The sequence below is a fragment of the Trichechus manatus genome, unplaced genomic scaffold (genome assembly GCF_000243295.1).
Source record: "Trichechus manatus latirostris isolate Lorelei unplaced genomic scaffold, TriManLat1.0 scaffold00069, whole genome shotgun sequence".
In the NCBI taxonomy this organism is placed as follows: Eukaryota; Metazoa; Chordata; class Mammalia; order Sirenia; family Trichechidae; genus Trichechus; species Trichechus manatus.
This window is the reverse complement of record NW_004444005.1, coordinates 3,647,786-3,670,885: the sequence shown is the minus strand read 5'-3', so window position 1 is coordinate 3,670,885 and position 23,100 is coordinate 3,647,786. Positions and strand designations below refer to the sequence as shown.

Sequence of the window (23,100 nt, the reverse complement as noted above, 5' to 3'; positions counted from 1 at the left end):
TATTCTTGAGATGGTCTTTAAATTCAGATAGGATATACTCGAGGTCATACTTTGGCTCTTGTGGACTTATTCTAGTTTTCTTCAGTCTCAATTTGAACTTGCATATGGGCAGTTGATGGTCTGTTCTGCAGTTGGCCCCTGGCCTTGTTCTGACTGATATTGAGCTAGTGGAAACTGAAATAGCCAAGAAAGGACCTTCCCCTAGAGCCGTACCCTAAATTTGGACTTCTAGTTCCCTGAACTGTGAGAAAATAAATCTCTGTTCTTTAAAGCCACTCATTTGTGGTATTTGTGTTACAGCAGACCTAGGTAACTAAAACAGTGAAGAAGCAAGTCAGGTGACTATTTGGGAGGAGACCATTCCAGCCAGAGGGACCAGCAGGGGCAAAGGTCCTGAGGTAGAAGCATACTTGGAATATCTGAGGAACAGTCCAGGGGCCAGCATGGCTGGTGGGGGTATTAGAGGGAGAAGGGGAGGAGATGAGGTTGGGGAGGTTGACAAGGGCCAGAATGCAGGACCTTGAAGGCAATGTAAAGCATGTGCAATGTACTGAGTGAGATGGGAGCCATTGAAGGGTTTGATCAGAGAGGTGGCCTGCTCTGATTTCTGTTTTAAGAGGATGACTCTGATTGCCATGTGAACAGAGTAGCCCTGGAACAGGGTGGAGGCAAGGAGCCAGGGAGAAGTCTGTTAGGAAGGTCCAGGTGAGGGATGACAGTGGCTTAGTCGGGTGGTGCCGTGGGGGTGGTAAGTGCTCAGCTTCTGGATATATTTTGAGGGTAGAACTGACAGGCTTGCTTACGAATTGGGTGTGGAGTGTGAAAGAGAGGAGCCAAGAATGACCCCAAGGTTTAGTTCTGAGCACCTGTAAGGATGGAGTTACCTTAAACTGCGATGGGGTAGATGTGGGAGTGGCAGGTTTGGAGGGAATTAAGAGTACTGTGAATAAGCATGAATAAATGAACGAAAGTGAACAAATGAATCATTGAATGCCTTCTTTCTCCGAGGTTCACGCCTCTCCCGCCAGCTTATTTGCCTGGGGCCAGCGCCGGTACTCCCCTCAGAAAAGGAGATAGCGGTTCCTTTAAGAGGACACCACGAAGCCCCGCCCAGAGAGGGTCACGTGTCCCTCGGCCCCGCCTAAGGGGAAGGCTTCAGGGCGGTTTGAAAGCCTGGCGCGCTCCGCGAGAGGCGCGGTTCGGCCTGCGGTTAGGATGTCGGTGTTGAGGCCACTGGACAAGCTACCTAAGCTGAACACGGCCACCATCTTGGTAGGTCGCTTCCCCTGCCCGCCTTCCCTCTTTGGCTGCGTCTTGGCCGCCCTTTCGTCTGTGCTGAGGTGCTGGCGCGCGCCATTCCGGCTGATGGGGGGGGAGGGGACGGGTGAGCCACGCTCTAAACCAATCGGCGTGGCCGCTCTCTGAGGCGGCCGGTCACCTCCACCAATCCCGGCTTCTGGTTGGTGGGGTGGGTGGGCGGTGCCCAGCGGGGACTGATTTTCCGCCGTCGCAAGTCCGGCGGCCAGAGGACGGGCGGGGCCGGCAGGTTCCTCTGTGTAGACACGACCCGAGCCGGGCCAGATGGTCGCCCACCTCAGGCCCTCATCCTGATCCCTCCTCGCGGGAGTTTTCTTCTCAGTAGTTGACGCCCTCCCAGGCGGGGCGGAAATCCAGGTGTCGCGGCCGCAGTCGGTCGGCTGTAGCCGGATTCCCGGGAGTGGTCGAAAGTGACTGCCGAGCCCGGGCATCAGTCGGTCGCCTTCTTTCTCTGGGCAGCTGGTGAGCACGGAGGATGCTCTTCTGCAGCAGCTGGCGGACTCGATGCTCCGGGAGGATTGCGCCTCCCAGCTGAATGTGTAAGTAGCTGAGAAGGGCCATGTCCCTCTGCTGGTCTGTGGCCTTAACTCTGGCCTGGGCGTGGGGGAGGCAGGAGGCGGGCCGCAGGTGGGCCGGTTAGCTCACCCCTCCATCTAACACAGGTCTCACGGTTCATCCTTGTTGTAGGATGTATCAGAACTTCATTCTTTTGTGAGTGCGTAATATTCCATTTTGTGCATGGACTACATTTTGTTGATTCATTCATCTGTTGCTGGACACATGGGTTGTTTCTACTTTTTGGTAAACTTTGGTGAACCTAAACGTCACAGTCCAACATGGCCTCTTCTGAGCCTGGTCTCCATCCCAGCATGCAATGTGGCTGCTAGACCCCATGCCACTTGACATCCAAACCTCCCTCTTGCAAAGGCAGTTACTAACAGAGCTCATGTCTGGCAGAGGGAATCAAACAAGAGCGATCTGGACAGGACAGCTCTCAATGGGTCAGCGGCTGCCATGTCCTGTTTAACAACATTCAACAGATATAGAAAACCAAAAAACTTGTTGCCGTCGAGTCGATTCTGACTCGTAGCAACCCTGTAGGACAGAGCAGAACTGCCCTATAGGCTTTCCAAGGAGCGGCTGGTGGATCTGAAGTGCCAACCTTTTCGTTAGCAGCCGTAGCACTTAACTACCACGCCACCAGGGCTCCAACAGATATAGAGGGCCTCCTAAATGTCCAGCACAGGGCACAGAGGATAAAACAATGAGCCAGACAGATACGCACATTCCCTGTCTTCATGGAGCTTATCAGTCTAGCAGGGAAGATGGTGTTATGAGGGAGAAGTATAGGCTGCTGTGAGTGTAAAAGGAAGGACCTAAGCAGGTCTTGACAGGGGTGATGTGTTGCTATAGTGTCTGATACCTTGCTTCCCAGGTATAAAGCAGTTATAACAGTTTTCCAGGTTCCACTGGTCTTGGTGAGAGCCCGAATTTCCTGTCCCCCAGGTCTCTGTTAGCTCTAGCAGGTGTCAGAGCAGTCTGGGAGGTGACCATGTTGGTATGAGTTGCTCTTAGAATGGGATTGGGCAGAGTAGGAACTGGTGTGAGTGGAGGTACCAGCCCCGCCCTCTTCTGTGCTCACCTAAGAGCGTCAGATGACCGGGTGAGGAGTCCCTGATGGCCTCCTGCCTAAGGGCGGTGTGTGAATGATCACTGGGAGGTGGGTATGTATATCTCTAGTCCTGTAATTTCTTGTTTTTCAGCCACTTGGCAAAGTCCCTCCCTCTGCCCTCCAATGTGACTCGGCCCCGAATTGACCTGATTGTGTTCGTAGTGAACCTTCACAGCAAATACAGGTGAGAGCCAGAGGATGGGAGCTGTCAGGGCTCGGGGTGCGGGGACAGTGACCTCACTTATGATGGGAAGGAGAGGAAGCTGCCTGGGGCTAACCTAGATGGTGAGGAAGGAGGGGCTGCTAGGCCAGTGTGCAGTGTGTAAAAGTCGCTGATAAATTCTGGCAGTGTCATCTGTTTGTTTGGCTGATGCTTTCTGAGGCCTGCTTTGTATGCCTGACACCAGCCTCAGGGTTGAACGAGACAGACCCCTTGTTTGCAAGGGGCTCCTTGTCCAGTGGGGAGGAGGCCAGACTTCTGAACAGTGACAGCACCTGGGAGCTGTACTGTAGAAGAAGGAAGCATTGGGCTGGGAGTCCAAACAAGACATCTGATTCCCAGGAGTTAGGTCTGGGAGGTCAGGGTAGACTTCGTGGTGGACTTTGTGGTCTAAATCGACACCTGAAAGATGAGAAGGAGTTAACCAGGTGAAGGTGGGAGTGAGCAGAATGTTCCAGGCAAAGGGTTAGTATAAAGGCTAGGAGAGGAAGGAACAAAGTGTGTTTGGAGGACTGTTAAGGCTTTTGTTAGGTTGGGAGCCTGGTCTAGTTTGGGGGCCCTGGTAGTGGCAGCAGGAGTGGGTGATGCCTGTGGCCCAGCCTGGCCTCCTTGCGGGTTCTAGGAACCCTGGGACGGGACTGCAGCCAGCCCCGAGGAATACAGAAGTAAGGTCTACCCTCTCCCCCCGTCCTGGGGCACGGCTCGCTAGGGTTAGGCTGGGGCTCAGGGTCCAGCATAGAAACCACAGCAGATATCTAGTCATGTGGTGGGGCCTAAGGGAAGACTGTGGCAGAAACACTGGAAACCCAGGGGCATGGAGGCATCAGGTACAACAGGAGTTAAGTCCAGACCTCATGACCTGACCAGGTGGACTAGACAGCAGCGGCCCTGGCCCCGATGGGGTGAGGAAACACTGAGCTCTGCTGTGGTTGCCACAGTGTTCTGGCTCATCAGATCTGCTGCTTTTTGGATAAGGCCCCTGCTCTCTGGAAGGGCCACTGACCCGGCCTTTGGACGGTCCTGCTCCACAGCCACACTTAGGGGCAAGGCCCCTATTTCCCATCCCCACCTCTTTGCTGTTGGCCTCAGGCCTCATTCTGACTAAGACGGCTTTTTGGCCAGGAGATGGCAGACTGCTTCATCAGCTTGGACATCAGTGAATGAACGTCTCGGCCCAGAAGGTCAAAGTGTCCCTAGTGTTGGGGAAAGGGTATTTTCATACAGTTGGCATAACTGTAGGTCACTATAACCTTATTGGAAAGCCATTTGGCAATACCTGTCAATATTGAAAGGAGTCCCTGGGTGACACAGACAGTTAAATGCTCAACTACAGGGTACTAGTTGAAAGGTTGGCTGTTCGAACCCACCCAGAGGTCCCTTGGAAGACAAGCCTGGAGATCTACTCAAGATCACAGCCTTGAATACTATGGAGCAGTTCTACTCCGCACACATGGGGTCTCCATGAGTGGAGATCGACTGGAAGGCAGCTAACAACACAGCATCTGAAAGGTCAGCTGTTCTGCTTCTGGGATCTGTCCCACAGAAGGATTCGCTTGGATGTGCAAGGGTACATGTGAAAGAATGTTCCTGGCAACATTCTTGTAAGGGTGGAAAATTGAAGATCACTGATGGAAACCCTGGTGGCATAGTGGTTAAGAGTTTGGCTGCTAACCAAAAGGTCTGCAGTTCAAATCCACCAGGCGCTCCTTGGAAACCCTATGGGGCAGTTCTACTTTGTCCTATAAGGTCGCTGTGAGTCAGAATCGACTCGATGGCAACGGGTATGTCCGTCACTGGGAAAATGGTTAGATCATGGTACACTGTGAGGTCATTGTACCTACCTGGAAGGAGTCACTGATAGGCGGTTGAGTAAAAGAAGGCAAAGTGTAAACTAATATATTAATAGAATTCCACTTGTGATGTTAAAAACGAAAAACTCAACTAGACACTTATACATATCCCTGTCTCTATTTATATATGAAAAAAATTCTAGAAGTTCTAAACTGCTGGCGGCAGTCACGTCTGGGGAGTTGGGAGTGAAGGGTGGTACTAAGAGAGGGGGACTGTTCTTAACTACATATCCATATTTACTATTCGATTCTTTTGCAAGCATGAATTACTATGTAATTAAAAGTAATTTAAAAAATTAGAAGACTAAGGCTTGCTCCAGGGCTGTTTCCTGTGGTCTCCCCCGTCGCATTCTAGGGCCTTTCTGGCCTCAGAGGAGTGGGGTATTCTTCTTTCTCTGGTGTAAGGTTTTGTCCTCTGGTTTATTCTCTCGCCCTGGCCTGACCACCAGCCTCCAGAATGTCGAGGAGTCCCTGCGCCACGTGGATGCCAGCTTCTTCCTGGGGAAGGTGTGCTTCCTGGCCACAGGCGGTAAGTGCGTCCCTTTCCTGGCACTGCCCACCCCATCCCTGACCTTTGCCCCAGGAGGGCTGTGCAGAAGCAGCCTGGGGGATGGAAAGGATGGCACCTGCTGCTTTCCATCTTTCCAAAAGCTACTCTGAGCAGGTAATACGGCTGCTGCTTCCCGCTGCCTAGTGGCCCCCTGTGGCTTTCAGAGTGAAATCCAAACTCCTGGAAAGTCACAAGATACTGTGCAGTTTGGCCTCTCCCTTCCTGTCTAGTCTGAACCTCCTACGTCACCTGTCCTTTGGGCCAGCTTGTAGTTCCCTAAACAAGTCCTGCTGCTCTAAGCCTTTGTCACGCTGACAGTGGAAATATCAATAGCTAACCTCGACGGAGAGTCCCTGGGTGGCGCACATGGTTAAGTGCTTGGCTACTAACTGAAAGATTGGTGGTTCAAATACAATCAGAGGCACCTCAGAAGAAAGTCCTGGCGATCTACTTCTGAACAATCAGCCACTGAAAACCCTATGGAGCACCATTCTACTCTGACACACATGGGGTGACCATGAGTGGGAATCAGCTCAACAGCAAATGGATTTTTTTGTTTGTTTGCTTTGGGTTTTTAACCTTTACTGAGCACTCACTATTAAAGCTGAGAAAACTGAGGTCACAAAGTTGAGTAACATGCCCAAGGCCACATAGCTAAAAAGGGGTAGGTTCACACCTAGGTAGTGTACTCCAGAACACATGCTCTTAATGATTACACTGTGGCTTCTCTCAAATACGTTTTTGCTATTTGTCTAGCTAACCTCTACCAATACCTCCAAACACAGCTTCACTGTCACCTCTTGGGGGACTCCTCCCTGCCCAGTCTGTCTCAATGGCCTCCTGTCTGTCAGAGCACTCCCACACTTACACTGTCACCGACTGGTGTCTGACGGGTCGGCCTCCCCAGCGGAGCTGGGAGCTCCCTGGGGGTGGGGAGGAGGGCTGGCACAGATTATCCTCAGTAGGCTTTGGTGAACAAAAGAATGCCAGGGAATTCCTGTATAGTAATTCACGAATCTTTACGGTTACTCAGGGCAGTAGGGGCTACCATTATCCTCACTTTTTAGTTAAGGAGCCTCAGGTTCTTATAGAACACTTTCTCCAAGTGATCTTGATCTTCCTGACTGCCCTGAAAAGAAAGTAGAACAGGATGACCAGCCCATTGACTAGAAAGAAGCTGAGGCCCAGAGAGGGAAAGTGAGTTATTTGCCTGAGCTCCGTGGCTCACAGCTGTAAAAGTCTAGGTGGTCGTAGCAGCCTCTTGTAGCACTCACAGCTTCTTTGCAGCTGGACAGGAGAGTCGCTGCAGCATCCACCACAACACCGTCGTGACGCTGGCCCACACCTACCGCAGCCCTCTGCTCTTCTGTGACCTGAAGGTGAGGACCCACGTGCGGGTGGACAGGGACTCGCGGGTGGGGCAGGGCCGGACAGCTCCAGCAGGCTTGTTGGGAGTGTTGACTGAAGGGCTGTAGGCCACCAAGTGAGGTGGCTCCCACTGTGGAGACACAGATGCTGGTTTGAATCCTGGCTTCTCCATTCTGTGGGCGGGTCACCCTAAGCCTCAGGGTACACACGTGTAAAACGGGGGTACCTCTTAGGTGCCAGGCTCTATCACTTGCTGCCTTGCTTTTTCTTTAGCTTGGTTTTCTCTGCACTTGTAACTAGGTCTCGTGTGTGTGTTTGTGGGCCATGTTAATATTGCACTCTTCTACTAGGTATAAGTGCTGTGAGCTGGGCACTGTGTCCATCTCATGAACCAGTACATCCTCCTGTCCACCTGGCAGTCAGGTGCCTAATGTCCCCCTTACCTCCCTGGGTGGCAGAACTTCTCGGATTCATGCTTGTGTCCCAGTCCCAGCCCAGGTCTCCTAGTCACACAGTTAATAAGGAGGTGGTAGGGCCAGCGGGTTGGTATGCACCTCTGTCTCTGCTTTGTAGCCTCTTTTTGTGTGGCCTTTAACAAGTTGCTTCCCTCCCCCACCGCCTTAGTTTTCTCTTTTGTGAAAGGGAATCATCATCTTCCCTCCACATCTCAGATGCGTATGGGTGGCCGTTTAGCTGGCTGTGGTGCCAGATAAAGTAGGCCTGATGGTGCAGCAGCTGATCGCTCGGCTGCTAACCAAAAAGTCAGCAATCTGTACCTACTAGCCACTGCAGAAAGGTGTGACAGTCTGCTTCTGTAAAGATCATGGCCTTGGAAACCCTATGGGGCAGTTCTGCTCTGTCCTACAGGGTCACTAGGAGTCGGAATCAACTGGATGGCCATGGGTTCGGTTTTTGTTTTTTTTAGTGCCAGCTAACCCACGAGCCCACCACAGTGGTTAAGCTCTCTGCTGCTAACCGAAAGGTCAGCAATTTGAACCCACCAGCTACTCCACGGGGGAAAGATGTGGCAATCTGCTTCCATAAAGATTTACAGTGTTGGAAACTCTCTGGGGCAGTTCTACTCTGTCCTATAGTGTCACTATGAGTTGGAATCGACCTAAGGGCAATGGGTTTGGTTTTGGTTTGGTAACCCATGAGGGTGGTACAGTTCTGTGTGTGGCCACAGGGTGGCAGACCATACCAGGCCCATGTTCTTGTCAAGCCTGAGAGACCGTCTCTCAGGAAAAGGCCTGTTGGGCCCCCTGGCCAACTGTCTTGGGAAGCAGGAGGCCCCATGTGGCCCAGCAGCAGAAACTCCTGCTCAGAACATAGGCCTGGGCTTCCGTCAGGTGAAACCCTCGGTGTTTGGACAGTCCTCACTCCTCCTATCTGTGCTGTTCTTTTCAGAGCATGCTCCTACAGGTGTGAGCCTGGCCTGCGTCACAGGAACCATCAGCCCCGTTACAGATGAGGAAGCCGTGATGGTTAAGGTTGTATGTCAACTTGGCTGGGCCATGATTCTCAGTGGTTTGATAGTCGTATGATGTTGTGATCACTTCCATGATGAGATTTGATATTATGTGATCACCTGCATGATGGGATTTGCTGTAAGTAGCCAGTCAGTTGAAAGGGAGTTTCCTTGGGGCATGTGGCCTGCACTGAATATAAATGGATATTCTGGCAAGGCTTGTGGGCTGTTGCTTGTTCTGGATCCTACAGCTGCCTCCTGTTCATCTGACCTCTGGTTCTTGGGACTTGAGCTAGCAGCTTACCTACAGTCTTATCTTCCGATCTTGGGATTCATTGATCTTTGCAACCTGTGAGCAAGAGCCCTACTCTCTGACCTGCTGATCTTGGGTTCACCAGCCCCTGCGCCTGCATGAATCAGGAGAAGCCTCTATCCTGACCCACAGACTTGGGACATTTCAGCCTGTACAACTGCGTGAGCCATTTCCTTGATATAAAATCTCTCTCTATATATATTTATATGCTTTACTGGTTCTCCTTCTCTAGAGAACCCAGCCTAAGACAGATGCGCACTCAGGGAGGGGTGTGATTTGCCAGTGAGATCCCTTCCTAGGCCCCGTGCTGGTCCCTGGGGACACAGATGACTCAGATAGTGCCCGCCCTCTCAGAATGCAGCGAGATAGACAGGTGTGACGATGCCACAGCGGAAGGGTGTACAGGCTTTGGAAGGCCTGCAGTTAATGGGGCAGAGGGACAGTGTGGTCAGACTTGTCCCTAGAGTGTGATCTGTGGGCTGGAGGAGGCCCAGCCAGAGGCAGGGAGCTGGGGCTGTGCCGAGGCGGGCGCAGAGCCTGAGCTAGAGCAGGCACAGCCTGGAGATGTCTCAGAGGCAAAGGCCAGAGAACTTGGGGTGAGAGGGTTTATTCTTCAAATACTTCTTGCACATCTGCAGTGTGCCAAGCACTGTTCTAGGCACCAGGGATACAGCATAAGACAAAACAGTAAATAAAATCCCCTTCTCGTGGAGGAAACAAACAAGGTTAAGAAGTAGAAGGCGTAGTACGTTAGAAAACGGGCCAGTGACATGTCAGGTACCATTTAGATAGGATGACCAGGGAAGGCCTCACTGAGAAAGCGACTTTCAAATAAAGACTTGAAGGCAGCAAGAGAGCAAGCTGTGGAGATAGCTGGTAGAAGAGCACACCAGGCAGGGAAACAGCAAGTGCAAAGGCCCTGAGGTTGGAACTTGCCTGGTGTGTTCAAGGTCCAGCAAGAAGGCCTGGGTGCTACAGCAGAGTGAAAAAGGGACAGGGTAGTGGGAGGTGAGTCAGAGCATAAAAACCCCGTTGACATCGAGTCGATTCTGACTCATAGTGACTCTGTAGGACAGAGTAGAACTGTCCCATAGGGTTTCCAACACTGTAAATCTTTACGGAAGCAGACTGCCACATCTTTTTCCCACAGAGTGGCTGGTGGTTTTGAACTGCTGACCTTTTGGTTAGCAGCTGAACACTTAACCACTACACCCGCAGAGCTCCTTAAATCCGAGTATAATGGGGGCAAATCACAAGGGCCTTGTGGGTCACAGGAAAGGTGTGGTGGCTTTTACTTTGAGTAAGATTGAAGTTGTCAAGGATTTCATTTTACTTGGCTCTACAGTCAACACCCATCGAAGCAGCAGTCAAGAAATCAAACGACAAATTGCACAGGGCAAATCTGCAAAAGACCTCTTTAAAGTGTTAAAAAGCAAAGATGTCACCTTGAAGATTAAGGTGCGGCTGACCCAAGGCATGGTGTTTTCAGTCTCCTCATATGCATGCAAAAGCTGGACAATGAATAAGGAAGACTGAAGAAGAATTGACGCCTTTGAATTATGGTGTTGGTGAAGAATACTGACTATACCATGGATTGCCAGAAGAATGAAGGAATCTATTTTGGAAGAAGTACAGCCAGAATGCTCCTTAGAAGGGAGGATGCCAAGACTTCATCTCACATACTTTGGACATGTTATCGGGAGGGATCAGTCCCTGGAGAAGGACATCATGCTTGGTAAAGTAGAGGGTCAGCAAAAAAGAGGAAGATCCTCAACAAGATGGGTTGACACAGTGGCTGCAACAACGGGATCAAGCATAACACTGATTGTAAGGATGGTGCAGAACTGGGCAGTGTTTCATCCTGTTGTACATGGGGTCCCTGTGAGTCGGAACCGACTCGACAGCACCTCACAGCGATAACAATATGGGAGCCACTGAAGGGGTTGGAGCCTGGCGGGGATGCAGCCCTACTTGGGTTTTAATTGGACCCCTCTGGCTGCTAAGAGGAGGGTAGACTGAAGGGAGGCCAGGGCAGAAATGGGGAGATAGGTTCAGAGGCCATTTCAGGAAGAGTTAAGAGTGTCCTGGGCCAGGTGGTGGCTGGGGAAGAGGTGATGGTCTACAGTTCTGGGTGTTTCCAGGGTGGAGTCAACAGAATGCGCTGGTGGCCAACACACGACCTGTGAGGGAAAGAGGAGTCAAGGACGACTGAGGGTTTCGGCCTGAGCCCTGGGAAGGATGCAGGGGGAGCAGGTTTTGGGGGGACTCTCAGGGGCTCCAATTTAGCCAAGCTAAGATGAAGATGTCTCTCAGACATCCGAGTGGAGAAATAGAGGCGGGTCAGGTGTGCATGTGTCTGAAATTCATGGAAAGATCTGAGCTGGAGACGTGATGGGGGAGCCATCACACTTAGGGGGTTTTAAAGCCGTGGAACTGGGTGAGGTCACCGAGGGCAGGAGTGTGGGTGTGAGGTCCAAGGCTAGGACCTGGGGCACCCCGGCAATTAGATGTTGGGGTGAAAAGGAGACAGCGGCTTGTGAGGTGGGAGGAGAGCCCGGGTGAGTGTGGGATCCTAAAAAAATAAACCAAAAAATTTGCCATCAAGTTGATTCTGACTCACGGTGACCCCGTATGTGGCAGAGTAGAACTATGCTCCATAGGGTTTTCGGTGGGTGATTTTTGCCAGGCCTTTCTTCCAAGGCACCTCTGGTGTATTCAACCTCTCAGTAGTCGAATGTGTTAACCATTTGCGCCACCCAGGGACCCCGGGGTCCTGGAACCCGAGTGGAAAAGAATTTCAAGAAGGAGGGAGGGAGCAGCTGTGGCAGATGCTGCCGAGAGGGCCAGCAAGCCAAGGACTGCAAAGTTACCACTGAGTCCGTACCCCAGGGGTCATGGGTGACAAGTGGCAGGATAAGAGCTGGAGGATCCTGGCCCAGGACATCCCACTTTCTAGTTTGAGTGATGGGGCAGATGGCGCGCCCTCCTTCTCCCAGCTGGAGAGGGAATGGGCAGGCATCTGAGCATTATCATTTGCTCTTCCAACAAGTGTTTCTAGACCGTCTCTTATTTGTCTGGCACTAGCAGTGCCAGGGCCTAGAACTGTCTTGTTGCCCCGCCCAGCCCCAAGGCTCCCCTGTGCCTGCTAAAGCTCATGTGAGCTGCCTCTCCTGGTAAGGGCCTCTCTCTGCCCTCCCCTCCTGCCCATCTCTTGGTCCCAGGTCTGTGAGCCTTTGGGCCGTGCAGCCTGGGCATGGTTGGGGCTGGCCCAGTTCAGTCCCCAACTCTGCAGTCACTAACTGTATGACCCTAGATGGTTTCCTTAACCTCACCAGCCTTGCTTGCTCGGCTCCATTTCCTCTCTGGAGGCCATTTGAAGGATTTGGCGAGCTAAGGTTTGGAAGTTGCTTCGTGAGGTGTGATGTGAAGAGGGCAGGTTGGGGGCATGGCCGGAATGGGCAGCAGAGCTCTGAGCAGCCTCATGGTGCCCAGCTCCTGTGCCCCTGGTGGCCTGTGCAGCCACTCTGGTGGCAGGGAGTAGGGTAGGCCCCTAACCTGTCTCCCTGCTGTCCTCTGCTCTCCCCCTGCAGATGGAAGACTTCCGGGTCACCATGGCACAGCGCCTGGTGCGGATGCTGCAGATCTGCGCCGGCCACACGCCTGGCATCTCGGCCCTGAGCCTGCTGTCCCTGCTGCAGAGCCCTGAGAGTCCCTCCCTGGAGGACCTGTGAGGCCACCAAGCAGGCTGCCCTCCCCACGACTCAGTGTCTAGGCAGCTCGAGAAACACTTAGCCGTGGTGGAGCCCATGGCAGGGTCTGGCAGGCCTGGGGCAGCCAGTCCCCTGGTTTTCCAGATGCCCCGCAGGGCGGGCTCCTCTGAGCTGTGGCAGGGAGGGGAGAACAGGAGGAAGGAGCCCAGCTGGCAGCGCCATCCCCCCCACTGCCCCCACTCCAGCAGAGCCCGTGTCTTTACCCGCCTGACATGTTACGCTTCCACTTAAGATTTCACTCGAACAAAGGGTCTGTGGCTAAAAACAGTTTGAAAATCACTGGTCTCCTCCACCGCTTTGATTTTGCAGATGAGGAAACTGACTCAGAGCAATTAAGAGCGGGATGGGGTGGAGGAGCTTGGACTGCACCAGCCCCATCTGCCTGCGCGGCCTGGCCCTGCTATTTCTGTGACTCCTGGTTGTTGGCTCTCACAGCCTCAGTCTCCCCATGTGTAAAACGGAGATTGTTCTGCTTACCTTGTCAGGTTGTGAGGATTGGATGAAATGATAGAGGCGATGTGCCTAGGACTGTGTTACTCCCTGTGCTCATTTGTATGCCTGCTCTGTTCTGTAATTTCATAATAAACCTTGTTAATGCCCAGCACAGGCTCAGGCAAGCCCTCTGTGGGTAGTCACTGTTACATGAAATCACAGGCCCAGGTCCCAACACTGGCCTCAGCATTTGGTGAGTGGGAACCACGCCACCAACCTTGTGTATCTGTGATAATCACGTGAGAGATGAGGCTGAGGGCTGGCTTCAGGGTTGGCAGCGAGACATGCAGTGACAATTGCTTTCCTCCTCCTTCCGCTCTAATTGGGAATTTGTGGAAGCATTGGTGCTGGAATCTAGAAATCCTGTCAGCCTGGTCGGGGCTCCTGCCACTCCACGGTGGCAGGCTTGGCATATGGGGGAGGGGGAAGGGGTCTGGTGGCTCCTTCCCCGCCAGCACGAGGGCCTGCCTAGCATGCTCAGGCTGCAGGACAGTCCCTGCTAGAGGCCCTCCAGGGCCAGCACCCCAGGGCGTTGGCTTTAGCATCACCATTGTGGCCAGGGCTCTTCCCAGCACCAGAGAAGGCTCTTCGTGAAGGACAGGTCAGCTGCTGACTCCCTGTAGACGTCCTGAGGGATGCTTTCTCCTTCCTGTCTCCTCACTCCAGGTGCCTTCCAGAGCCTCACCCGGCACCCCCATCCCTCGGTGCTCAGTAGGTGCTATAGACGCTGGCTGTCCCTGAGGCGGCCCCTGGGGCCCCACCGAGCACCAGCGTAGACTCCAGTGAGCTCCCATCACTGATGTTTGCGGGACATGTCATGCTTTACAGAGCTTTTCTCACACAGCAGCGGCTCCTGTTATCCTCCCAACAGCCCTGCGAGGCTGATTGTGTTTCCCCATTTCACAGTTGATGAAACTGAGACTTGTAGTAAGAAGTGCGTCCACCGTCCCAGCTGGTCAACAGCAGAACCCAACCCTGGCCCACTGCTTTTCCCTCCAGTCACCTTCCTGTGTATCTTCGTTGTTGAACAGAGGCGCCGGCTTCTCCACTGGGCAGGCCCTCAAAAGCAGCGTCTGGCAGGGCCTCATAAACCCCACTCCCCATCCTGGGCTGGGCCTTGGGACAGGCTGCTGGGGCACCACCAGCACAGAGGGGAGTTTAGGGGGCGTAGAGGGCTGAGGCAGGCTTCATGGAGGAGAGGGCTGGTGAGCAGGGGCAGGGCAGGGGCCCCAGGCCAAGGTAGGGGGAGTGGCTGGTGCCACAGGACACGGGGGCAGATGTGAGTGCAGGGCTTGAACAGGCCCATGGCTGGCAGCAAGGAACTCCCTCAGTGTTTGCAGGGGGGCCAGCTTCTATGCTGAACGGGTGGGATCCCAGGCTGGAGGTGAGGTGAAGGTCAGCGCTGATCCCCAAGGAGATGGGCAGTATTGGCAGAGGCCCTTCTCAGAGGGCCAGCAGCTCCTGGGAACTAGCATTGGTGGTGGAGACGGCCCCAGGCCTGAATGGTGCCCGCAGTACCTGCAGCCCCTCAGTAGCCTGGGCCACAAAGGGCAGACTTTGCAGGGGCAGTGGAGGTTGGGGTCCACAAAGAGAAGGAAGGTAGTGTGTGCGTGCTTGCTGCTCTTCTGGGCACCCCACTGTTTTTTCTGGAGTCAAGGGGAGGCCCTCCCCCCCAGCCAGCATGGGGCACACCTCTCAGGCCCCTATACCACGTTCTCTTTGCCACCTGGTCCCATTTAAGAAGAGAAGTGGCATCACATTCCCCAGATGAAGGTCTGGGAGCCTTCCAAGTGCTGTGGGAACAAGATGCTGTCACTGCTGCCAGCTCCAGCTGAGCTTGCAGGGGCCCTTGAACCAAGAGCCGCCCCTTTGGGACTGGGGGCTGGCTGGGCCTTGTCTCACAGCAGATCTAAGCAGCACTTAAAAGGTGGTCAGGTAGCCCCTCAGGCCTGCTGTCCCAGGGCAGCCCCTCAGACATGTCCCCAGGTGGCCTGGGACCGTGGCTGCTTCTCAGCTTTTGGAGCCAAGGGCTGGATGGAGGCCAGCAAGACTGTCCAGGAGGGAGTTTGAGGGAAGAGATGGGAGACCATCTTTATGCAGCAACGGTGTGCCTGGAAGTGGTGCTGAGGCGAGGTGGAGGGCGATGGGAGAAGCCAGGCTAGGCTGCTCACTGATCACATGACCTCACACAGGTCACTGTCCTTGCTGAGACCCAGTTTCCTCATCTCAGTGGGGTCAGGCTAATTAATGCCTTTCTCCCCAGCTAGTTGTGAGGATTGAGAGTAAGGAAGCCTTTTTTTTTTTTTTTTTAAATAAAGCTTTAAGCAAATGTAAGACCTCTCAGACTGGTCGTGGTCATGCTGGGTGCAGTTCTTGAGGGTGGGCAAGGACCCCATGGCTGCGGGTCTCCGTGAGCCTCTTAGGTGAGCACTGGCAAAGGTGGTATGTGGGCCCCCCTACAAAGCTGAGGTGTCTGAGGCTCTCAGAGGGGTCCGGGTTCATTTGTCCCTCAGGCCACCTGCTGTAGGCAGCTCCAGGGCCCACCCAGGGGAGCTCACCTCTAGCGGCAACCCAGGCCCAAGTGTTCTGGCCCCAAATCTGACGGCCAAGGAGCAGCCCTTCCTAGCGAGGAGGGGCTCTGTGGCATGGCGCCTTGTCTCCTCCACCCCTCAGCAAGCAGACGAGCAGCCTGCCTGTGACGAAGGCAGGGGCACCCAGGCCACAGAGGGGAAGTGGTGCAGTGGGAAACGACCCAGCCTTTGAGTCTCACCAACCTGGGGTCTGCGGCAGCTCACTTCCCCTCTCTGAGCATCACTTGCCTTCTCTGCCTCTTGAGGCTTCTTGTGAGGCTCAGTGAGAAACTGAGGAGCCTGGCAGGTGTCTGACCCAGTGTTTGCCCTGCACAAATGGTGGCCCTGAGGTCAACTGTGTGGCAGGTGAGGTGAGCCTTCCTGGGACAAAGCCCTGCCACACCTCCTCCCCATGCCTTACAGGCCAAAGGGCTGTGGGGCCAGGCCTGAGTCCCTTTCTGGAAGGTTCCTGCTGGCTCAACCCCGCCTTCCCTCTCAGGCTCCCCTGGGGCCATAGAGGGCAGGTGGAATCACTGTGAAAGGACTTGTCACAAGCACTTGGAGAACCAAGGGGCAGAGGAGGGGCCAAGGCAGGCAAAGCCGAGAGCCCTACATGAGTGTGACCCCCTGGACCCCGGGCCACTGAGAACCAGCTCTAGGAGGAAGAGGGGGTGGGTGGTCCCTGTGCCCCTGACCTGGACGGGAGGCAGCCTTCCTTGGACCACCGTACATCAGAACGTCAGCAACATTTGGGGGTGGAGGCCTGGGAGCTAGCATTTGGTGAGTGCCTGGTCTGACTACATAACAGCCTTGCAAGGCCACGCCCAGAAGGGGGTGTCCCCTGAACTGGGTCCACTTCTACTGTGCTTGGCGACAGGGCAGTATCTCCTGTGAGGGGACGAAGGCTCTTCAAGGGCTGGACCTGAACCACTACTACCCCGTCTGCAGACAGGGAGAGGACCCCACAGATGTGTGGAGCCTGGGAGAGCTCGGGCTGAGGGGATGCCTGGCTTTGAATGGCTGTGCAGGTCCCTTATCCTCTCTGAGCTGGCTTTCTCCTGTTTAAATAGGAATAGCAGTGCCACCTCCCCCACAGGGCTGGGGCGGGCCAGTGACGTGCGGGGCACAGGGCCAGACAGGTGGTGAGACTCTGTACTGTGCACTGCCATTTTCCTGGTTGCTTCTGCTGTTCCCTCAGCCTAGTATGCTCCTCCCCAGACAGCCTCAGGGATGATAGAAGGTCGCCTCTCCCCAGGCCGTCCCTGACTCCCTGGCCCCCTCCCTCCTGAATTTTTCTCACAGCACTTCTCACCTCCTCACCTACTGTATTGTTTTACCTGTTTATTTGGTTTTTGTCTCTGTTCCCTGCCATTCCGAGAAGCTAGAGCACACAGTAGGTGCTTAGTAAGGATTTGATGACTTGGAGGAGGTGTTGGCCTGCAGGGGGCCCAGAGCCCAGGTCTGGATGTGAAAGTGCTCTGATAGCCAGATGGGGTTGGGGGGCTCCTGAACACATTCTCAGGAAAAAGCCCCGCAAACAATACAGAAGCGTGCTGAGTAAGGTGGCATTTTCCACCCTCCCCAGAGGGTCAGCCTCCAGCCTACCTCATTTATAACAGGGGTCAGGCCCCCTATTGTGGAGGTTCACACTTCTCATGGTATTTTCCTCTGATAAACAAGGACACCACTGGAAAGTCCCTCTTGCAGGGCCCAGTAGGAAGGGTGCAGTATCCAGACTGTGGACGTGGGGAGAGGGCCGGGAGGGGCCCCGAGAATCAGCACAAAGCCGCGGCGGGCAGAGCAGCGGGACTGACGCAGAGCGGCGGCCACTGGGCCCCACTGCCACCTCCCTCTCCTGAATCCAAACTACTGACGGGCAGGTAAGTGAAGTCAGGTTTCCAGAGGCCCACGCACGGCCCACTCTGCCTCCACACATTCGCACTCTGGGGGTTCCTGGTCTTCCATGGCGGGTCCAGAAACACTAGCTCCTCAGCCGCTCAGTAGCGGGGAGTGAAGTCCCAGCCCTGGGACCTGGTTCAGCAGTTCAGCCCGTGTTTGTCGGGACAGAGGCTGAGAGGGAGACCAGGTGGCGGGAGGGAGACAAACAGGGAGCGAAGGTCTCGGAGGTGTGTAGGCCTGCCTGGGGTGCCCCAGCCTCCTAGGGGCCACCTCTCCCTCAGGCCTCATTCAGGGCACCACACTAGGGGGACTGAGGAGCCACTTTACAAACGAGGTGCTGCCGGAGGCCTGACCCTCAGGATCAGGCTGAGGGAATGGGAAAGCGGAAAAGAACAAGTCACACTGCATAACCCCATTTATGAAACAAACACCCAACCATTTCTACGCGGCACGTACGTGAGAACAGAAAGGCGCAGAACGAGAATGGAGCGAGGGGCTCCACGGTGAAAACAGGCTCCCTCTGGGGAGGGTGGAAAATGCCCACTTTTACTCAGCACGTTTCTGTATTGTTTGAGGGGCTTTTTCATGAGAATGTGTTCAGGTCTTACTCGCATCACTACAAATAAAGCTCATTTCTGAGCATGAACCTCCCCCTGCTCCCAGAGCACTTTCACATCCAGCTCTGCTCTGCCCCTAGGGGCTGCCCCCTGATAACATGGAGCTTGTCCGATGGGTATAGCGTTTCCTCATCCCTGACCTTTCCCCCAGGCACGAAGGCTACAGGCCATGCTTCACGGTCCTGCCTTCTGGGCCAGAGCCTCAGCACATCTGCTTCTTTATCTGAAAAATGGGTGTCATAATTGTACCTGGGTCAGAAGGTGTTTTAGGGGGAATTTGGGGGGCAAAGATCAAGGGAGACTCCCTTCTCCCTGACAGGCCCCAAATTAATCATCTTTGTTAAAAACAAATCAGTGAGTGAAAAGTTGAGAACTCTGAGAAACATTCAGCTGGAAGGATTTTCAACCACCAAGTCCCTTGTTTTCTACCCAAGCATAGACTAAGGAATAAGCAAACATTTACCACGCTGGTCTGAGGGCAAAATCTCTCCTAGAATTGCTGAATGGTCCAAGGAGATTCCAGGCCTGGCCCCCGCCTCCACACACATACCATTTAGGTTTGTCTGAGCCAGGCACCTGCACATCCCCCCAACCCCCCGCCCAGACACCCTACAGGCCTCTGCTGTGCACTGTGCCCCCAGGCCTGGCGCACCCCGCCACACACCATTTAGGTTTGTCTGGGCCAGGCACCTGCACATCCCCCCACAGACACCCTACAGGCCCCTGCTGTGCCCTGTGCCCCCAGGCCTGGCCCTGTGTGGCACATGGTGTCGTTGTTAGGTGCCATCGAATCAGTTCCGATTCATAGCAACCCCATGTACAACAGAACGAAACCCTGCCTGGGCCTGCGCCATCCTCATAATCGTGGCTATGTTTGAGCCATTGTTGCAGCCACTGTGTCAATCCATCTCCTTGAGGATCTTCCTCTTTCTCACTCACTCTACCAAGCACAGTTGTTGTTAGGTGCCGTCGAGTCCGTTTTAACTCACAGCAACCGTATAGGACAGAGCAGAACTGCCTCCAAGAATGCCTGCGTCCAATGAGTGATTCTGCTTCTCTCCATCGAGGCAGCCCACCTCCCTCTCTCTGGCCAAGGTGCGTGGTGGACAGTGAGGCATAGCTCTCCTCCTCTTGCTGGGCCTGAGAGAGGCTCCTCCTGCTGCTGGAGAAGTCGCTGCCCCTGGTGACTGTTATCACCCCCCCATCCCCACCCCACCCCCAGGAGATCAGGCCTGGCTGCACTGGGCCACCCTCTCCCAGGGACAGGCTCCCTGCTCCTGGATGCCCACAAGCCTCAGCCTGCCTCTGCCCAAGGTCTGGCCGGAGGGTTAAATGAGGTGGTGTATGGAAAACTCGACCTGGCGCGCCTGGGCGTCAGGGTCTGGCTGCTCTGACAGTAACAGATAATAACAGTAGCACCTATAGTGATGGGGTGGCCCAGCCTTCCTGGCCCTGCCCCCCACCACTCCTAGAAGGGCCTTCTCTGCCCTGGCTACCCCCACCCCCTCAGCACACACCCACACTCACACCCACCATCCCAGGCCCACTTCTCCTTTGCAGCCGCCCCACCGCCTACACCTTCCTGCCACCGAGTTGCTGGCCCGTGGGCAGGGGAGGCAGAGGCAGTGGGCCAGGGACCCTCTAAGACTGGCAGGCTAGTAGTCCCCCGAACCAGAAACCTGGGCCTCAGCCTTGCTCCCCTCAGTCCATAGCCAGTCACCCCGTCCTTCTTTCCTCCTAAACCATTGCTGGGTCAGCCCCCTGCCCCTGTACCAGAAGTGCCCCTACACCTCTGTCGCTGCAGCAAATACCTCATGACCACCTCCACAAAGCCTTTCCGTCACTGTGGTGATGGCCTGCACCCATGAGGCCAGTATCCGGCTCCCGCCAACACCACCACGTGTGTCACTACCGCCAGCTTGGGGCCTGGTACTGAGTGGGGGCTCAGGAGGTGTTTGATGAACTGAACAAGCTCACAAAGGAGGTATGGGCAGGTAGGGTGGGGGGCACGGGTGGTGGGGGCTCCTGGGGCCACGGGCTGGCCTTGGTGAGGCAGAACAGAGGAGGCCACTCAGAGGTCTGTGTCCCGATTGCAGGGCCTGTCCCCTTTGGCTGCTCAAGAGCAGACCCTGCTCTGACCACCCAGCCGGGTCCCAGTGCCTGGCTGAGCGCCCACCCAGCAGGGATGCAGATGATGGTTCAGTGGTTGAATGGAGGAAGGGCAGGCGGACAGAGGAGGTCTGGGGTGCCGGCCCTGGGGCCCTGGCTAAGTGGTCCCACCCCAGCAGGCAGGGGGGCGGGGCAGGGGCGGGGTGGGTCTGTGGCCCCTCCCGATTTCCTCCCCGCCCGAGGGCAGACTCGGTCCCTGCATTGTGCTCGGCAGCCCAGCGTGATAGAGCTAGGAGCGAGGAGCATGGGGGGCAGGGACGGGCCAGAGCCCACCCTGTGCGGCCAGGCCGAGTGCTTCGACCGGCTGCTCCGCCTGTGTGTGGCCTGCAATCTCTTCCGGACGCCCGAGCCCAGCCCGGGTAAGGTCGAGGCCCATCTGACGGCGGAGGGACGGCAGAGCGGCCCCCGGGGAGGGAGCCATAGGGAGCGCCCCGACCTGCCCCAGCGCCCGTGGGGGCGACCGATTGATGGGGGCTTGTGGTCGGGGTGCTGCTGGGGACCAGCGGTCACTGCGTGACCCTCACCGTCTCTCTTCCCTCCCCGTGTCCCGTCTCCCCTTTCTACCCCCGCTGCCCTCCCTCCCCGGCCCAGCCTCGCCCCACTCCGGCCCTCCCCCTCCCCGGCTGTCCCTGCCTCCCGCCCCATGCCCGCCATCCCCGTCCCCTCCCTCAGCGGCCAGTGCGAGCAGCCCGGCGACCGGGACGGCGCTGCAGCCGCAGGAGTCTGTGGGCGCGGGTGCCTTCCCCCAGGGGGCGCTGCCACTGCCAGCGCTGCTCTTCGGCGCCCCCGCGCTGCTGGCGCTGGCGCTGGCCCTGGGCCTGGTGGGCCTGCTGAGCTGGAGGCGGCGGCGGCGCGGGGCGGTGCCCCTGGAGGCCCCGGACCGCGACCGCAACGGTGAGTCGGCGTCGAGGGGAACGGAAAGGCACTGCTCCATCTGCCTGAGGCCACAGTTCTGGGGCTGGAGCAGTCTAAGGGAGGAGACAGTGCCCTGGGTGGGGACAGTCTGAGCAGGAAAGCTGGGCTCTTAGGGGTAGGGGCAGTGTGGAAGGGAAAACACAGGCCGGAGGAGGAGCGGGATTAGTCTGAGGGGCGAAGCGCAGGTTGATGGGGGAGGAGAGACATGACCCTGCTGGTGGGGAAGGTCTGAAGGGGAGAAAGGGCTCTAAAGGATGGTGCAGACCAAGAGGGAAAAGAGCTTGCTCGGAGAACCTGGGCGGAGGGGGAGACATAGCCCTGCCCCTGAGACCCTACTCCAAGTGAGGGACACAGCTCTGCCCCCCATCCGAGTCTGAGGAAGAGACAACACTGGGGAGCCCAGTCTGAGGAAGGAGGCTGCTCTGCCCTCTGGGAGTCTGAGGGGCCTGGTCATGCATCTCTGTGGGACAGCCAGCCTGGGCTCCCCCACTTCCCCTCCCTCCTGTCAGCACTCCCCACTCTCCTGGCCCTCTGGACAGACCCCACACTCAGCACTTCCTGTCCTCAAGGCCTGTCATGTGCCCCTCTCCCCACTCCACAGCGAGTGGGCTTCATCAACTTATCTCTTGGGTCTGAGGGCTGTCCGGCAGAGGAGGCATCCAGAACAGAGTTGGGGGAGACTGTAACCCAATCCTGACTCTCCATTCCCCCCTCCCCCTAGGGACCCCGGACAATGTCATCATCCTCTCCCCTGGACCCATTGATGCCACAACTCCTGTCTGGTCTCCACCTGAAGACCCAGCTACCACCCCACCTGGCCACAGTGTCCCTGTGCCAGCCACAGAGCTGGGCTCTACTGAGCTGGTGACCACCAAGACAGCCGGCCCTGAGCAGCTGTAGCGATGGAGGGGGCAGGAGGTGGCCCTGTCCTCCCTGTGGGCCGCCAACCAGGGGCTTGGAAGTTGAATTTGGCTCTTCACCCCAGCACCCACCTGCCCCTTCCTGGAAGCCAGGCAGCTCCCCTGCTGAACCCTGCAGAACCGCAGACACTACAGACCACAGTGCTCAGAGCCAGCATGGACTGTTCGGCATGTTCGCCTTTAGCTTCAGACCATACCATCTTTGACAGCCCTGGAAGGTTGTATCTGAGCTCCTGTGCTTTTGAACGATTGGGGCACCACATAGGGTTTTCCTTTAGAGTGGGAAAGCCACCATTTCACCAGAATGAGTCTAAGTAAAGGATAACGCAGGAGGATGCTTAGTTTGCAACTAAAACCAAAAAACCAAACGAGTTGCCAGTTCTGACTCAACGGTAACCCCATGTGCGCAGAGTAGATCTGTGCTCCATAGGGTTTTCAAGGCTGTGACCTTTAGGAAGCAGATTGTCAGGCCTTTCTTCTGAAGCGCCTGTGAATGGGTTAAAACCTCTAACCCTTCGGTTAGTAGTCAAATGCTTAACGATTTGTGCCATCCAGGGACTCCTGTTTGTAACTAGTTGTATTTCTTTAATACTTGCTCTCAGAGCTGTCCTGCTTTTAAACTGATGTAAATGGTAGCAATGAGTTTGCTTTGAGATTTAGTTTGCTTTGAGAATTAGGGATGAGAAATAGCCTGCCTGACCAAACGGGCAACAATTACTCAAAAGCAAAGGTGAGAAGATAAGAGGACAGGGAAACTAGAGTACTGAAAAGGGAACAAACAGAAGACAAAGAGAATGTTGACACATTGTGATCAATGTAACTAATGTCACTGAACAATTTGTGTGGAAGTTGTCAAATGGGAACCCAACTTGCTGTGTAAACTTTCACCAAAAACTCAATACAATATTATTTAAATAAAAAAGAAATAGGCTGGATTGTGTTGATTCTCAGGTATCTGTATCTCGAGATCAACCCTGAGTTTGGCCCAAC

General features: G+C 55.3%; 2 protein-coding genes across 2 annotated transcripts; both read left to right on the top strand.

The window, feature by feature from the left end:
- The first annotated feature begins 1,133 nt into the window (after positions 1-1,133).
- On the top strand, positions 1,134-13,123 carry CENPM (centromere protein M). Its single transcript, XM_004379976.3, has 6 exons — positions 1,134-1,272; positions 1,777-1,856; positions 3,081-3,173; positions 5,509-5,588; positions 6,897-6,988; positions 12,349-13,123. The coding sequence occupies exons 1-6, from the start codon at positions 1,216-1,218 to the stop codon at positions 12,487-12,489; spliced, it is 543 nt and encodes a 180-aa protein (XP_004380033.1). The 5' UTR covers positions 1,134-1,215; the 3' UTR covers positions 12,490-13,123.
- A 2,291-nt stretch (positions 13,124-15,414) lies between these two features.
- TNFRSF13C (TNF receptor superfamily member 13C) lies at positions 15,415-22,887 on the top strand. The gene is made up of 7 exons (XM_023734514.1): positions 15,415-15,443; positions 15,534-15,755; positions 16,661-16,732; positions 19,329-19,485; positions 20,463-20,634; positions 20,948-21,169; positions 21,912-22,887. The coding sequence occupies exons 1-7, from the start codon at positions 15,415-15,417 to the stop codon at positions 22,088-22,090; spliced, it is 1,053 nt and encodes a 350-aa protein (XP_023590282.1). The 3' UTR covers positions 22,091-22,887.
- Positions 22,888-23,100: the final 213 nt, after the last annotated feature.

Coding starts and splice junctions, on each gene's coding strand:
- CENPM (XM_004379976.3), top strand. CDS start 1,216: ATGTCGGTGTTGAGGCCACTGGACAAGCTACCTAAGCTGAACACGGCC. Junction 3,174..5,508: donor AACCTTCACAGCAAATACAG/GTGAGAGCCAGA, acceptor CCTGACCACCAG/CCTCCAGAATGTCGAGGAGT. Junction 5,589..6,896: donor GTGCTTCCTGGCCACAGGCG/GTAAGTGCGTCC, acceptor GCTTCTTTGCAG/CTGGACAGGAGAGTCGCTGC.
- TNFRSF13C (XM_023734514.1), top strand. CDS start 15,415: ATGGCTGCGGGTCTCCGTGAGCCTCTTAG. Junction 15,444..15,533: donor GGTCTCCGTGAGCCTCTTAG/GTGAGCACTGGC, acceptor TTTGTCCCTCAG/GCCACCTGCTGTAGGCAGCT. Junction 15,756..16,660: donor CAGGCCACAGAGGGGAAGTG/GTGCAGTGGGAA, acceptor CTGTTTAAATAG/GAATAGCAGTGCCACCTCCC.